The 17,717-nt window shown below is 39.2% G+C and overlaps 2 protein-coding genes across 3 annotated transcripts in view; both read right to left on the reverse strand.

The window, feature by feature from the left end:
* Positions 1-684: 684 nt before the first annotated feature.
* Positions 685-8,520, reverse strand: LOC144052387 (uncharacterized). Its single transcript, XM_077566393.1, has 7 exons — positions 8,097-8,520; positions 5,950-6,164; positions 5,543-5,788; positions 2,823-2,960; positions 2,635-2,704; positions 2,342-2,563; positions 685-2,233 (listed from the first exon to the last, which is right to left on the reverse strand). The coding sequence occupies exons 1-7, from the start codon at positions 8,446-8,448 to the stop codon at positions 1,728-1,730; spliced, it is 1,749 nt and encodes a 582-aa protein (XP_077422519.1). The 5' UTR covers positions 8,449-8,520; the 3' UTR covers positions 685-1,727.
* A 3,706-nt stretch (positions 8,521-12,226) lies between these two features.
* The window catches only part of LOC144052668 (uncharacterized), a 6,728-nt gene continuing 1,237 nt past the window's right edge, over positions 12,227-17,717 (reverse strand). Inside the window, exons 2-8 of one of the 2 annotated variants that reach the window (XM_077566941.1) lie at positions 17,661-17,717; positions 15,981-16,226; positions 14,306-14,443; positions 14,132-14,201; positions 13,919-14,046; positions 13,716-13,788; positions 12,227-13,623 (exon numbers count right to left, since the gene is read on the reverse strand). The exon at positions 17,661-17,717 is cut by the window's right edge and continues 152 nt beyond it. In XM_077566941.1, the coding sequence (XP_077423067.1) occupies positions 12,356-13,623; positions 13,716-13,788; positions 13,919-14,046; positions 14,132-14,201; positions 14,306-14,443; positions 15,981-16,226; positions 17,661-17,717 (1,980 nt within the window). In that variant the 3' untranslated portion in view covers positions 12,227-12,355. The remainder of the gene's footprint in view (positions 13,624-13,715; positions 13,789-13,918; positions 14,047-14,131; positions 14,202-14,305; positions 14,444-15,980; positions 16,227-17,660) is intronic. The other variant, XM_077566942.1, reaches the window with a different exon arrangement.

Genomic DNA, 17,717 nt, shown 5'->3' on the forward strand with positions numbered 1-17,717 from the left:
CCACTCTGAAAGTGAATTCTAATTAACTGAATTTTAAAAAAAAAAAGTCAAAATGAAACAATAACTAATGAAATATCCAAAGCTATATTTCATTGAAATTCTTTACTGCTTAATTTGGTCGTGCATGACCATCAACTCTCCTGCCAGTGCTATTTTTCCATGAACAGCTCTGATTGGTCAATCACCGGATGGAGTCCCGCACTGGGCGTGGTTCCTGCCTCACTTCACCCAGTTCTATGTCTTTTCACCAAGTTTAATTTTGGTTTGCCACCGAAGATAGGCTGCTATAAGGCATTACCAGCCGAACCTTAACCACAACTCTCAGAGCCTATAGGCTGATGTTAAAAAATTGTAGTAAATTATTTTTTAAAACAACATACCAAGCAGGATTCAAACCCATTTTCACACTCACCGGCACAGAATTCTTACTTAGTTCTCGCACGACAAAATAGCACTAGGTGGTGAATTGCCGGTCATTTTTGTTTTTCCTGAGAAGTGCAATGGAAACTGGAAGCAGCAGCAGTCAGATAAAGCAAGTTCATGCCAAAATGTTATTCATATCATTGTGTGTGTAAGTGCAGTTACTTCTGCCACATCAGCAGCTTTATTAAAGAAAAATAGCAGTCCTTGAATTTAAATTCTTTCATTCCTTTACTGTAATTTACTACATACACATATACCAGAATACACACATGCATTTACAAAGGGAGTGATTAGACAGTGAAGGGGCTGCGTAAACAGTCAAACCCTAAACAGTTGGAGGTTGGTTCCTTGCTCAAGGCTCCTGGGCAGTGCCAAGCACATCGTGTTTCCATTGATCCATAGCAAGTCTTCTGCTCTTCCGTATTTTTTTCTCCTTTAATTTTAAACCTACATCTTTAAATCCCCAACCCAACAAGTCAAGTCCTTGGTTATACTATGTCCTACAAAGGAGTTGGCAAAAGTTTGCCATGGTATTTTAGCTATCAGTTCCCCATTCACAACCAAGAGTCAAACTTAAAAGTGCTCTTGGACAGAGAAAGAAACTTATCGACACAAGAAAGCTGAGGTAGATGAGGTCAATGGTCAAATTAGACTAGCACTAATTTTAACCACTTTTTTTTTTTTTACATGCCAAATGAGTCCTATATGTTTTTAATGTAGGACTCAAAATGGCTGAGGTAGCAAAGTAAAAAGGGAAGATTGTCACGATGATACAATCCATGTCAAAATAATTTTTAAATAAGCTTAAAACATTCAAGGATCATTTTCTTATATCCAAGCTTTACTGTGCTAACAGATGAAGACTGAGGTAGCAGGTGTTATCATTAGTACATTTTTCAGCGCCCTACCAAGATTCAACTGATTTTCTTATTTTTAATAGTAATCAATGCTCCATTGATAGAGACGATACATGAACACCTTCTCAGGTTCATTAAATGATACCTTGAATACTTGACTTTTTTCGTTGTCCGTGGTGAGGCGATAACAACATCACAGAATGTCCAATAGTGTTTGTCAAGCTAAATCTTAGCTTTTATTAACCCCTCCAGAGAGTGATTGTGTGTAGGCGTATTCGCATCTAATTTGAAATTGGGTGTGTGCATTTATCATGCTTAGGTTCAGTTTTGATCCCAAGTGAGTAAAAAAGAATAAATCCTGATCCTTAAGAATGAACTGCTGTTAAAACCAGCTGGTACAAATTGGTAGCAGGGCAAATACTCAACGGAGTTGAGTAAAAATAGAGCTCAGGTTTGTGAGTCAGCACGGTTTGACGCCAAATCTGAGCCTGGAGGTGGCACTAAAGGGGTCACTTGAGACCGGGGTGTATGGGTCAATTGAGACCGGGGTGTATGGGTCACTTGAGACCGGGGTGTATGGGTCACACGCGGGGAGCCACTGTCTACGGATTCCGATTTCCAAGCTGGTGATTTTGAAGAACGTGGTCGACTCAAACTGACCCCTTTCCTCTGTCTCAGTAATTTTCTGTATTGATTTAGGGTCAGCCCGGGGTAGGCTGGTTTCCCCCTATGCAAGTTCTCAACCACTGGTGAGAAAATGTATTTACGTTTTTGGAGTTTGCGTTTCACCACTTTCTTTACAGGTGGCGTTGGGAACCAAACCACCGTATTCTCTTCTTTTTTCACTGGCTGCTCCGGGACCACCTCTGATTTCTTCTCTTCTGACACCTCTTCTTCAGTAATTAACTTACTAACCTCGGGTGGCTCAGTGGTGACCTCGGTAACCTCTGAAACTAACAAACATTCATGCATGGTCTCATGTTATTGTGATATGGATTGTGCAAATTGTTGATTGTTTTCGTAATGATGTTGGTTTACACTGAGAGACATTAGTAGCTCACCTGGAGTATCGGCCAAGTCACTCCTTGGACCTTCAATTGTGTATGATTCCTGAGGTCCACTCTCCTGGTAAACGCGTCGCTCAGTGGAAACATTTCCGGCAGATTTGCCACAGGTTTGCAGCTTGTCTTCAGAATCCGAAAGTTCTGACTTATCATGACTCTCAGACTCACTGCGTGGCGAGGAGACGACTACCTCAGTCTGGACCAACTTGTTCAGTTTGCCTGTGAATGAGAAATGAATCTTGAGATATCACTGACAATATCAACTAACTTGAGTTTTTGGCTTAGTGTACCTCTCTTTTTTGGTTGGTTCTGGAGTCTCAAGGCATAAATATTGTGTATCTCCAGCTCTCTTTTTATGTCCTGTTTGAAAAAACAGTGTATTCTTAATCATCAAATAGATATATTTACTTTTTTAATCTTCCATTTCTGTGGTATTCAATGAATTCTGTCTGAATAGGAACAACAAAAATCAATTTACTCGAGTTTCCTTGGATAACTCATAAACTTGTGTTTGTAGACAGAAAGATGTCTTTCTGGCCGTGTTGATTTTTTTGTGTTCTGTTGCTGCTTGGCGATTGATGGAGCCTCGTAGCAATTTGTTACACCTCTCCAAATCCTGTAACATATCAAAGAGAATAATTAATAGAAAGTAATCAAACTAAGTAGTGTTAACATGAGTCATTTTACACGCAACAAAACCAGATATGGTATAAGGGGGTTGCACATGAAAAACACTAAATAGCAAAGGGGTTTAGTGTCTTGCTCATGAAAACAAATCCAGATTTCCAATTTACTGGTTGGCTGGCGCAAACCACCCTTAAATCACCTTCCATGCTGCCCTATTCCCGTATGCTCTGTTCTCAATAACTTCATTGCTGGTGAAGTTTTCCAGTATCTGGTACAGCGGTGGTTTTGCATTAGAAGTGCTCCACCAGACTCCGCAGTTGACAGTATGGTACATTTCAAAATATATAGTGCTTCTTAACTCATTCACTGCCATTGAAGGCTTTAGACGTGAAAAATTCCTTTGAACTATTTCTGTTAGTTTAACATTTTTTCCAATTTTTGACAAAAGTATGAAAATCTAGAAAAAAAAGTTTTTACTGTACATTTAGAACACATAAAAATTGTGATTAATTAATTAAAATTTAATTGCCTGACGACCTAATTTCTAATATATTTTTTCTTTTTTTAAATTATCTTTTTTCAAAAACTTCATTTTTAATAATCTTTTTTTTTCATTTTTAAAATTCTTTCCCCCCCCCCAAATTTTTTTAATTAAAATTAGGGCGTCAGGCGATTACAATTTTTAATTGTAATTAATCGCATTACTTCAATAGTTAACTCATTAATCACAAATTTTATATCTGGTCTAAATGTACAAAAAAATGTTTTACTCTTAACAAAAGTGGAAAAAAATTTAACTAATAGAAATAGTTAAAAATGAATTTTTGACTTCTATAGCCGTCAATGGCAGTGAATGAGTTAACCTGGGCTTAATCGAACCGCAGGGCTTGGCAAAGGTCAAGGCTCACACCCAAGTCATGATTCATGACGACACGCCCCGCTTGGCTGTCCTTGACAACAGGGAATTTGGTGCGATCAATCGTCGACTTGTGCCTGTTGTGATGGTACGTCGCGTGATTTCTTTATTATTGTAATGTTGAGCAAAAATGGAGCCTGTTGTTTTCATGGTATCTGATGCCCCATCTTAAGAAATCAGTGGTGATTGTTTTAAAAATGCTCTAAAAATGTAGTTAAAGGTGAAGTCAACCCAAAAAAAAATTATTCTTAATATGTTCTATGCAGCCCCACTAGTCTAAATACGGTACTCTGGTTAATATTGTGTTTGTGAAATGTGAGTTAAGCAGCAAAATCCAACAGTTTTTATCAATTTCAGAAGGCGGCCATTTTTCCACTCACAGCTCAGCCTCAGAAAACAGGTGATCTGTGATTGGTCGTTGCCTGAGCACTGAGCAACTGTGATGTCATCTTCACTCGACAGTATGTAGCAAAATGTCTGCCATGCTTCAAAACTCATATACCACAAATGTAATATTAATCAGATTGTTTAGACTAGTGAGGTCTCATATAACATATTATTGTCAAGAAATGTTTAAGGTTGACTTCCCCCCGTCATTGTCCAAACTGCATGATTTGCAATGTCAAGTTGAGCAATTCTGGCCCAGCACAACTAGCAAAACTAAAGTGACACTTCCTTGAGTTGCATGGAGCTGGACCACACTCCTAACTCAAAACACTCATATCTCAAATTGTTTTTCCCCCATTGAAATAAATAAATGGAAATGCAAATAATCCATTCCTGCTTTTCGTGGAAGCCGTGTGGTTGCACTACTCTTTGTGTGCTGTTTAGTTTGGCAGTAACCAGGGGCGGACCGGCCATTGTGAATTTCGTGATTTTCCGGAACCTCCATTTTCGGGCCGTTACCCCCCACCCCTGTCTATCTGTGCGTGTCACTGGCCGCCCTTCTTCTGGCAACAAAAGACGAATAGTAATGGCTGTATGTAGGCCGGCATCCCCCACATGGTGTGAAGTGAGTTGAGTCACCAGACACCACCAAGCAGCGCTCGTATTTCAAATTAAAGGGATACTTGACTCATTAAGCCATTTTCAGCAGTAATAAAAAAGTTATTGAATTAATTCTGGACAAAATATTAACTTTTTATTGCGGAAAATGCCTCAATGAGTCAAGTCATAGCAAACAAAAATGGGCCGATCAATGGGTCTTATCTCAAAAAAAAAAATTGTAACTCATGTCACTCGTCTCATGTTAGTACTGTACATGTAAATTAGGAGTCTAATTCTCTAAAAGTTGTCTGAATTTAGTTATTGCCAAATCTTCGTTTCCTTTCTCTCCTGGATGAAGCAGCAGAGACCTTTGCCCCCAATTGCCCCTAGAATCCGCATTGTGACCTTGACAGGCATATGGCAGCTTGTTTGGTGACCTTAAGGGCACATATGGTTGCCTCCTGTGAATTCTGTCTGGCAACAAGCAGTCACTCAAATAGGACCTGACCAAACTACACTTGAACACCTGAAAATGATACAATCCAAGCAATGTGTCTGCACCTGCAAGCTAAAAATGAAAAATAGCTTCATTAGACAATCTGATATTCATCTTCAATGTTGGTGCGGTTAATGGGGCTGGTACTACCTTCACCTGTTTCTTAACATACATTTATTCGCTTGTCCTTCTCCTGCAGCTCTATGGAGACTTCATTTAGCTTGCGTGAGAGTTCATCTTTCGCCGGCAAGGCCTGCTCCTTGACGACCCTATGCTGGAGGTGTTGGATCCTGTCTTTAACATTGGTCAGCTCCTTCTCGGTAACCTGTAGCTTCCAGGCTAGGTTGTTACGGCAGGTGCGCGTTCCACAAAGCAACTTTTGCAAGTCTCGGACCTCGCCGTCGTTCTGATTTAGTACCTGCGAGGAACAGTTTGTTGCGCAACAATTACTTTTTGCTTCTTTTTTTTTAAGACAATATGGTTTTGTGGTTAACAGTTACGTTCCAATGAAAATACTTGTAACCAAACTCTTCCAATTATTCCCCCCCCCCCTAGATGTGACAGATTTCCATCACCAACCTCAGAAACTCCCTCCTCAGAATCCTGGAATTGCTGCAGTGCCACTGTGTGGCGATGTTGAACTTTCTTCAACAGCTTGGTCTCTGTCTTGACCTCGACCAGTTGCAGCTTCAGGTCATAGTTCTGGTTTTTCAGCTCGTTTATGCTGTTTGAGTACGATGAATGGATCCTGGCCTTTGTGCCACTATTGATTGGAGGCAACTTCAGCTTTATTTCTGAAAAGCATTCAAGTTGTTGATTTGGATTGGGCCTCTTGCAATACAGTATATAAAAAACTTTTTATTTTTTATTATATTTTTAAAGTATTGCTCTTCATACATTACATTCATTATCAAATCAAGAATGTATTAAAAAAAATGTTAATGCTCTTTCCACAAATGTTCACGGGTACTTAGATGAGGGCTTCTAGTGCAATGTTTTTTTCCCCCACCTTAGCCATTCTTGGGGTATTTTTACAATCTTGTTGTAGAACCCTTTCAAATTCAAAACTCCTTGTGTCAAACAGCCCCCGAACATACTTTAATTGAGCCTCCTCCAAGTTTCCACAGGTTTGTATGGTTGTTTGTATGGTTTGGTTTTGCATCTATAGACAAACTAAGCTAACTTGCCCATTTTTTTTTCCCGCAAACTGATGTGAGATTTTCTCTCATGAGCAAAACAATACCAGAACAGAACGCTGTACCTACTGTGGAACATGGAATGGGCTCTTTTGTTTTGAGGCTGCTTTGCTACACCCTGCACAGGGTGCCTTGAACTTGTGGACGGTATAATGACATCTGAAACTATCAAGCCATCCTGGAGAAAAATGACCCAAAACACTTGAGACACATAAGAATGTCTAAGAAAAAAAACACTGGACTTCGAAAGTGTCTTTGTATGAGCACTGATGTAAATCTTATCGAACATCTGTCAGAGGAGCGTTAACATTAATCAGGACAAGGTACTGTTCAAACCTGAGACAGCTGGAGCAGTTAATCCACAATGATTGGGCAAAAATACTAGTCGATAGGTGCATCAGGGTCATTGAGATAGAGATGCAGTGATTGCCTCAAAAGGTTGTGCAACACCATCCATTCAAGGGTACCTCATTTCACAGGTAAATTTTGATTACCTACTTAAATCAGTTTGTAAGATATTTCAGTGACCATTGTGGCCTTCTCTTTCTTTAAGGGTACCCACAAATTGAGACGCCTGTTGGATGGATGGTATTTATTTACATTATAATAAAAAAAATTCAAATAAATCAAAATTTTCATTTTCAGTTCAAAATGGTTCCACAGAGTGTTTCTTTTTTATTATGCTGACTATGTGGCTAGAACACAAGGCAGTCTTCTTGTCCCCTAGAAGAAACACAATAATTGCCTCATCACACCTGCATTAGATTATTATAATTTGCATTGCTAGTTTTGAATGGAAGTCAATGAAAATGATGTGGAAGGCAAGATATGGGTCGTGGACCTTGAGTTTGACATGTTTTAAGTTATATTACATTATAACAGCATGCATGTATGTTTTACATTATTACAACAAATGTCCACAATTTGGGTAATTCCGGAATTTGGTGATATTTTCTGTAACTGGTCATATTTTTATTGGTTATGTATAATAGAGACAGTCCTAGGACTTGTTGGTATTATGCATCAGTGCTATGCAGTTATAGTTTAGAATTAGCCAAACTATGTATTGTGGAGTCAATACAACCTAATATCTTCATATTGTGTGAGTGTTTTCAGTATTGTGTCACTCAAGCCAACATAACAGTGGTTACAAATGTCATCAGAAAAAGACATACCAAACTTTCTTTTTATTATTATATAGCTAAATTTGTTTTTGACCAGTTGCCAGACACAAACATTGATTTGCTACTCTGATACTTGAAAATTGAATTGAAATAAAGTGCAACCTTATTTTAATTTCAAAGGTTTCACCTAAGATTTTTTTTTGTTTAATGTTTTTCAGACGCTTGAATGTGTGTAACACAGGAAAAAAATTGTGATGTGAAAAATAAATGTCTAACGCTGATGGTTGAGATGGACGATTCAAATTAAATTGGGTGTTACCTAAAAATGTTGGTGCCTAAATTATCCATCAATTTTGGAATGACCCGTTCATCACACTATAGGCAACAACGTGTAAAATTAACATACCTTCGGTTTTTTTATATGGATTATATTTCTTGTCCGGAGTGCCTTTGTGCGTCTGTGTTTTGGTTTGGAAGACGACGGTGCGTGGCTGTGTGTTGAGTTTGGGCAGAGAAACCGTTTGCGTGTTGCTTTTGCCTCCTACAGCGTCTACCCGTGTCTTGATTGAAAAGGCCCTCTGACTCATCCTCAACGCCTTGTTGCAGACCTCCTCACACCGGGAAAGGGCACGTCGAAGCCGAGAAAAGCGGCCCGAACACGGCATCGCATCTAGCGGAGCACTCGTCAAGCTGTCACAGGCCGAATGCGACTTGGGTGCCGCTTTCATTGTCGCCAATGATGACGCCACGATCCTCATATCAGAGCACAGAGACAGATGACACCGACAGACATACAGCTGGACGACAGGCGTGACGTCAAGGTAGGTGGACAGAGCTAATGCCGTCCAAAAGTTTGTGAGCGGATGTGCAGTTCAAATGCAGGCTGGTGGGTGGAAGCATAACAATACGGCTTTAAAGACGAAGTAAACCCAAAAGTATTCTCTACAATATATTCGATACACCTTCACGAGATGTTGCTTTTGTGGACTATGACTTAAGCAGCAAAATCTACCCGTTTTTATCCATCTCTGGTGACAGCCATTTTGGCACTTGCTGTCAACTGAAAATGACATCACTGTTGCTTAGAGCTCAGGTAACTACCACACAGCTTAACATGTTTACTGAGTTTGGTCATGTGACGTTCGTAAATTGTGCGGTAAATGGTTGTTACCTGAGCAAATTGTGTCACTTTCAGTCGACAGCAAATGGCAAAATGAAAATGGCCGTCCCGAGATCGGACTTATATATGAATGGACTGTCCCAAACATGTGGATGGGACTGGACCCTAGCGGCTTAAGCCAGAGGATAGCCATCTTACGTTGCCACTTTTACTGACAACATGTTTTTTGGGGGGCTGAAAACACTGCAATATGTGTTTTACACTCCTGAAAGCCTTGCAAATAAGAGAGCGGACTTGACTGTTTGCACCAACCATTCCAAGTTTGTTATCTCAATATCAGCAACAACAACAAAAAGTTGATTTGGTGTGGTGAATTTCACTTTAAGTAGATTTTTCAGGTAGGCTATCTATTTTAATTGAGCATTATTTATTTTTCCAATGACTATTTATTCCCTGCTTCTGAACTCATATCCATGGAGGACCAAAACTGCCAAAATTATAAATAAATAAATGACTAAAATAAATAAATAAAAACAGATAAGGATGAATGCAAATCAAAATGGTTTAATTCCAAATTTGCAAATTAGGGGGCAGTGTATTATGCACTCAGCCCTTTTCCTGATTCATGTGCAACAAATGGGTGAATTTCCATTTCCAAAATGGCCACGCCCATGAAACCAGGCTTCTGCTCCCACAAAAACATCCAAGTTGGTGAGTTTCGGAGATTTGTAGAAGACTCACATAGTGTTGAGCTTGGATGGAAATCCATATTGGTATAAACACATTCATCATCATCATCATGAAATATTGTTAGATTTGATGTGATGTTTAAAATTACTAATAAAAAAACAAATCAGTAAAACAGAAGAAGTCATTGTTGCCATAAAAAAACACCAAGATATACACCCTCAGATTTCATTGCAGCTATAAATTTAAAAGGCTGTCCTGCAAAATTACAAAAATTGAGTTAGCCAGTTATCAGTGACTCAATTATCATTAGCTATGATTAGCATGGGAACATATTGTTTAAATAGATGTAAATATGTAGATGTAATTTGATATAAAAGGTTAGCTCCTACAGAAGAACATCATCCATCCACTGTAACACTTTTTCTCACTAGGGTTGTGATTATGCTGCAGCCTAGTTCAGGGTATACACTGGGTATACACTTTATACTATACAGTATATGGGTATATGCGGGTATACGGTATATACCCACTTCTTTTTCAGTCAGCATTGCGTATACCCACTTCTAAATCCCCCCCAATACACACCATTCAGTTATATACTATATGCGAGCCAGATGACACATTTTTTACTCAAGGATGGTGAACTCATAGCCCGCCCTCCTCTGCCTCTTAATTCGCTGGTAACCCGCATCCTTCACTAATTAGATTGGCTAACTTTAGGCATGTGGACTGATGAGTCATGCAGAGGAAAATTCAAATAGTAACTTCAAAGAATGTCCTGACCTGTGACTGAGGACCAGTGTTTTGTCTCAATGGTAGTGCATCGTGCCCATACACCGAAGACTTGTTCATCAATGTTCAAAGCCACTTGGCGGTGAGTGACAATTTTTTCGGGGGTAGCAACCACATTGGCACACCACCGGCTCTACAGGTGTCATTTCTTCTAATAAAAATGATCAGTCATATGCCTAATAGTTATTGCAGCAGTGTTACACTACAAGAGCAGATTGTGTTTTTTATAATTTATTTATTTTACATTTTGAGTGATAAAGCATCAAGATACTTATCACAACATCGGCGCTCCAAATTTGACACCAAGTATCATAAATGCTTAGCTGGATAGGTTTGGCATACTGTAAGCCATTGTAACGTGTATTTTGAAGATTGGCACTGTACTTGGAAGGGGAAGGGGAAGTAATCACAATAACAATTAGTGACATTTATTGCACATAAAAGTTAAATACAAATTGTACCATAATACGTGTAAAAAATATATAAAGATGAAAATATATTGAATTTAAGTACAACTGAGCAGTCATTCTTTTGCACACCATAACAGGAAGCCTGTATTTCAAAGTCACTGATCTAGGTTGACTAAGTAACAATGACAAACCAACAAAATATGAAAAGCTGTGCTTTATTATTTGTTTAAAAAAAAACTGCAACAGCAATGTGAAAAAATAATTTGTGCAAGCAAAAATACAATTATATATATATATATATATATATATATATATATATATATATATATATATATATATATATATATATATATATATATATATATATATATATATATATAACCTAAAATGTACAAAAACAGTATTTGGGGGGTAAATAAACCAAGCAAATAATTGTCACTTACCAGACAAAAGGTGAAAAAATGGTTTTAAAAATGTACTTTAGAGCTATGTAAAAATGTGCAAAACTGCCTAAATAGAAATATTTTTGTTTCTTTGTTCCACTCTAGATTGATGTCTTTAAAAAAAATACATAAATTAAAATGAAAAAATCTGAATACAAACAGACTGTTGTCTTCAATTGTTCTTGGAGTTGCTTAGTTCACGTATGTCTTAGGACAACTTTGTTATAATCTTAGAAAGTACATGGTCAGTTAGCTTCCTACAGCGATTTTGCTGTTCACCAATATGTATTCTCTATACCTGTGCGTTACGTATCTTTTTGTATGTGTTGCGACTCAAGTGGAAAAACAATAAGAACAGACAGCTATCATTTTTAATCTAGTAGCTTTTAACTTTACTTTTAAAATAATTGTCACAGCTGGGCTGGAACATATCCGCCACAACAAACAGGAGGTCACTTAATTATTGTTATTCATTTGATTGCTTTATATTTATGGCCTAGAAGTTGTTTTGTATTTTTACTTAACTTTTTACTCCTCTGGAACCTTCCACTCCAGTGCTGAAGGTAGTAGCAATTCAATTCGCAATACAAATTGATTTGCTTCCTTGGTCCATGTCATACCTCTCCACAGTTTCATTGAAATTAATTAGGTAGATTTTGCATTATCCTGCTCTCAAACAAACCAGGAAGTTAAAAGGGAAGTCAACCCAAAAATATTCTTTGCAATGTTTTATGCGCCTTCACTAATCTGAACATGGCATTCTGATTACTATTGCGTTGAATATGAATTAAGCAGCAAAATCCACCTGTTTTTAATCCATCTCAGGGGTCGGCCATTTTGCCACTTGCTGTCGAGTGAATACGGCATCACAGTTGCTCATGGATCAGGTAGCGACCAATCAAGGCGCATCTGTTTTCTGAGTTTGGTTGACAGCAAGTGGCAAAATGGCCGCCCCTGACGTGTAAAAACAGGTGGATTTTGCTGCTTAATTCATATTCCACAAACACAATTTTCATCAGAATGCTGTGTTTTGACTAGTGGGAGCGTATACAACACTACTGTAAAGATTTTTTTTGGGGGGGGTGGGGGGTTGACTTCCCTTTAATGAAGTAATAATAATATACATATATACAATAAAATGGCTTGTGCCCTAAAGTGTCTTTACACATCCCAGATAAGCAACGGAGTTCAATTGTCTGTTACTGTTGCTCTAAGTCCATGTAGCGGAATCATTTTGTGTTAAATCCAAATCCGAGCAGTCACTGGCGGCATCTGGTTGGCTTGGCTGTTCGTCACTCAGATAGAATTCGTCTACCATTTCAGCAGAACGTCTCCGATTGCGACAGTAGAGTGTTTCCTCTTTGACAGGCACGCTTGTGCCTTTGTGATACCTCACGTGCACGCCGCTGTGGGCTGGCTTGCCCAAATGTAGGTTCTTAGTAATCGGGGTGAAGTTGTATTTACGTCGAGCTTTGGGCCGTGAGCATCGTTTTGATTCACGTTGAGAGATACCCTTAGGCTCGTTAAGAATGCTCGACAAAGAGCATTTTTTGAATGTCCTAATGTCTTTCTGATCTCCTTTCTCCTTTCTCTTTTGTTGTTTTACCTCAACAATCAACACCGACTCATCCTCTTCCTCATCCGCCTCATCCACCTTCTCTTCTACCTCTTCGTCTTCCCTCTCCTCTACCTCCAAACTCTCCTCTACCTCGTCCCTCTCTTCTACCGCTTCTGTCTCCTCAACCTCTCCGTCCTCCTCTACTTCTATGTTCTCCTCTTCTTCTATGTTCTCCTCCTCTTCTTCCACCTCATTCTCCTCCTCCAGTTCCTCTCCCACCTGCTTTTCATCCTTCTTCTGGTGCATCCTCACTGAATCCTCCTCCTCACACACTTCCTCCTCCTCCTCGTACTTCTTCTCCACATGCTCCTTCTCCTCATTCTCCTCCTCCTTCTCATCCCCCTTTTGGTAGTTCTTCTCATCCTCCTTCTTGTAGTTCTTGTCCCCCTTCTTGTAGTTCTTCTCATCCCCCTTCGTGTAGTTCTTCTCAGCATCCGCCTCCTCCCACACCTTCGCCTCGTTGTTGTCATCCCCCTCTTCTTCCTCATAGTCCTGCTCCTCCTCTTCTTCCTCTGTCATCTCCTCAAATGTTTCTTCTAACCTCGTACCCACTGACTTCTCTTCTTTTCCTTCAGTTTCATCCTCCTCCTCCGCCTCCTGATTTTGGCCCTGGTCCATTCCCTCATCCTCATGATCTTCCTCATCATGTTCCTCCCATCCCTCATTCCTTCCACTGTTGTTCTCTTCTGACCTCTGGCCCCCGCCTCCATTATTATTCTCCCCGTGATCCTCGTCCTCATCATTTTCATCCCTACGCTTTTGGTTGTACTCATCCTCTTCCTCCTCACCCTCCTCTGACTCCTGTGTATCCTCTGATGAGTCCAGTCTTTCCTCTTGGCGATAATTGGTATCCTCAAAGGCTGAAATAAAAAATATATATTTTTGTGAATGCACAGATTTTTGTGACCTTTTCTAAATTCATCATAATTAAAATGACATCTGTTAGGCTCACCTGCACCTTGCTCAGAATGCCTCCGGTTCTTTCTCCTTTGTTCACTTGAACGAGACTTGCGTGGTACATAATCCTGGAAAACACAAACAGCACTTTCATTATTACTTTCTTGATATGACTTGCCAATTATGGTTATTAATACATGCATACACATAAAATATTAATGAGCCAAAAATCAAGCACTAGTTATTTAAATGGCGTACTGGGCTGCCAGGGCTCTGCCACGTCCGAAACTTCTCATCAGTGTCCGAAATGTCCGACCTGAGTCGACTGCCCGCCTCACTGGTGGATGAGACAATTTCCTCCGTCTGGATCATCTTGCTTTGTTTGCCTGCCAATCACAAATTTGTATCAAACAACACTGGCAACTAATAAGGTAACAAAAATGACGAAACCGAGTCTTTATTGAACATTACCTCTTGTTCCATGTTTTCGTGATCGGATAATATTAATATTATTAGTCTCTTCTTCGTTTGGTCTGTCCATCTTGAATAAAGAATTAAAGGAGAAAATACAAATAAATATTGTATGACAACCCAATGTTGTTATCAGTAGTTAAACTATACATTGCCACTCTTCTTTCAACTTACTTGAGTTTTCTTGGATAATTCAGAAACTGTGCATTGTAGACCAAGCGACATCTCATTGGTCTTGGACATTTTTTTGCTTTCTGTTGCTACATGGCGATTGAGTGAGCCTTGAAGCAACACATTACTCTTCTCCAAGAACTATCATGCATAATGGAAAAAAAGAAAACAAATAAAGAAAAACTAAATCATGCAACCATCTCTTAGATTGTTGTAATTTATACTGACCAGAAATTCTAAAGGTTACATCTGCTACCACTCAGCACAAACAAAGTGTGGTGGCTACTAGATGTACTATCATCAGGAATTTATGGGATTCTCATCATTGCAGTTACACACATTAAGACAATGATAGATGAAGACTAGGCATCTACAGTGAGTCAAAAAAGTATTTAGACAGCCATCGAGTGTGGAAGTTCTCACACTTAAAATGATGACAGACGTCTGTAATTTTCATCACAATTCAACTGTGAGAGACAGAAAGTAGTGGGGAAAAAAATCCCGGAAATCACATTGTAGAGTTTTTAACAATGTATTTTTAAATTATGGTGGAAAATAAGTATTGGATCAGTAACAAAAGTTCAACTCAATACTTTGTAATATTACTAACCTATGTTAGCATTTTGGTTGTATCTGACCACATGACATTCTCCCGATCCTCTTCTAGATCATCCATACGCTGTCTGGCAAACTTCAGACAGGCATGGACATTTACTGGCTTAAGCAGGGAGACACGTCGGGCTCTGCAGAATTTGATTCCCTGTTGGCGTAGTGTGATACACTAATGGTAACCTTTGTTACTTTGGTCCCAGTTCTCTGCAGGTCACCAGATCCCCTTTGTGTGGTTTTGGGATTTTTACTCACCATTCTCATGATCATTTTGACCCCATGGGATGAGACCTTGTGTGAAGCACCAAACCATCCCTTGCGTGTTTATTTACCACCATAATTTACAAATATTCTTTAAAAATCCTATAATGTGATTTCTATTATTTTTCCCCACGTTCTGTCTCATAGTTGAAGTGAACCATGATGACAATTACACCTCCATCATCATTTTAAGTAACAGAACTTGCAATATCGGTGACTAAATGCTTTTTTTTCCCCACTGGACGGTGCCAGTCTGCTGAAGAGGAACAAAAAAATAAATAAAAACATGTCCAGGATCAAGTTGAAGGACATTTTGGTACACTCTGCGGTAGAGTTGTTTGAACAATGCTCGACTCAATAGCCACAACTTTAGGTACATTTGCATAATCTACGGTAATGAAATACAGGAAGGTAAATCATGGTACAAATGATAATGAAATAAATTGAAATACCAATTCTCAGCTGTTAGTGATGCAAGTATATATATCTGTTTGAGACTACACCAAACATTAAAGTAAGATATTTCCTCTGTAAGTACATTGTAAATAAAAGTAAAGAAAAATCCCCCCCTCCCCTAACAGAAAATTTGCATTTTCCGAGTAGTTGCCTAAATAACAGTAATCTCAAAAAGGTCAATTATAAGTTAGGCAAGCAAATCAAATGAAAGCAAGACAGTATTATAATTGTAAAGTCACACCGCTCTTGTAGATCGTATTAGATAGTGCAGGTGTACCTAATGTTGTGGCAGGTAGCGTATGTTGGTCATTTCTCCCCCAACCTCCCGAGCCATGTTGCTCTTTAAACATACCTGTATCCTCCTGTCTTTCTCTTCCAGCAGGATAGTAAACTCAAGGAGCCTGCGGGTGAGTTCCTCCTTCTCCAGAAGGTTAGGGTTCTGGTTGACCCTCCACTGGAGGTGAGTGATCCTATCTTTGTTGTCCAGCAACTCCCTCTCTGTGCATTGCAGCTTCCTTGCCAGCTTATCGCGGCTGGAACGTGTCTCAGTGAGCAACTTTCGCAGAGCTTTCACTTCATTTCTGTGCTGTTCTTGTATCTAGAAAATCAAAGGAGACGTCTGGGAATATAGACAATCAATGCACACACATCGGCATACCTGAAGCAATGCTGACTTTTGGGAAACGGAGACTCATACCATGGAGTGATCGCCAGTCAATCACAGGCACATACCAAGTGAGAGAACCATTCTCAAATCGCCATAAGTGAGAACTAAATCCATGTGGCCTGCACGGAAGCCTGGCAAGTGAACCACTATCAGTGGCCATTTTATTTTTACAATAATACTGGCTTTGTACTTCTCTATATGCACTAACACTAGGCATATTGTAGTACAAATACTTTGCTATTGTACCAAAGTAGACATTTTTCAAGTATCTGTAACTAACTTGAGTATTAATTTTTCTGAGAACTTTTCTACTCAAAGCGCTTTAACATTGTCTCCTCATTTTACCTACTGATGGCGCAGCATCAAGAGCAAGTGCGGGTTCAGTATCTTGCTCCAGGGCAATTCAACATGGCCACAAAGGTTTTAAGATCAAATCCACAACCTGAGGGTTGGAAGACGGCCACTCTACCATTGGAGCCATGCCGCCCTTGTAGATCATACCTCTTTGCAAAAAAAACTGAAATGGGGCATTGATGACGGCAAGATTCAGAGACGCAAGATATTGCCCATCCATAAGAGATATTTATTTTAATGTTAGCTCAGGTAAAAAAAAAAGAAAAAAATGCCTGATTAAAAATTACGAGTGACTAGCTTTCAGAAAATCGTCATTGTAAAAAACAAAACACTGTTAAGGCTTATTTTAGCTTTTGCTTTTATGGTGCTATAGCCGCATTAGAAAAGAAAGCTGTGGAGCACCACTTAAGCCCCTCCAGCATTTTTTTTTCATATTCTAAAATATGTTGAAAAGTTTTATCCTGGGCCCCCCGTGTATCTTTTTTTAATTTACTTAACAGTTATGGGTTGTTGTTTTTTTTTAACTTAAAGTTGCAATATGGAACTTTTTTTCCCCAAAATAACTTTACAATAAGCTTTTTATTTGACCATTTATGACTGAAATGCCTTCTAATTAGTAGATTAACACCTTAGCTGTTCACAATGAGTACTCCTGCAAGCCTCTGGCCAATATTTCTCAGACTGGATTCGGGTTAGAATTTCCCACGCCCTGTCTGCGAATGTGATGTGAAGTGCGTGGTGGGTATGTGAAAAACGGTATGTGCGGTTTCATTTTTCGTCAGCAGGTGGCAATAGCGATTTGAAATTGAATATTCTACGTCCAGTAGCTTTGAGTAAAATGAGTTGAATTCTTACACCTAATTTTATCATGGTATTTTTCCACACATATATAGTTTACTTCTACTTAAATACAGAGTGTGGGTACTTTTGCCCCCTGTGGTGCATGATGTTTTGTGCCGGGAGCAATTCCCAGCATCATGTGTGTGTAAATATGAAGAAAACGCCACCCACCTGAGCAATGCTCCCATCTAAATCTTGGTACTGCTGTAGCGCCACAGTGTGGCGATG

Source organism: Vanacampus margaritifer, chromosome 5, assembly GCF_051991255.1.
Source record: "Vanacampus margaritifer isolate UIUO_Vmar chromosome 5, RoL_Vmar_1.0, whole genome shotgun sequence".
Taxonomy (NCBI): Eukaryota; Metazoa; Chordata; class Actinopteri; order Syngnathiformes; family Syngnathidae; genus Vanacampus; species Vanacampus margaritifer.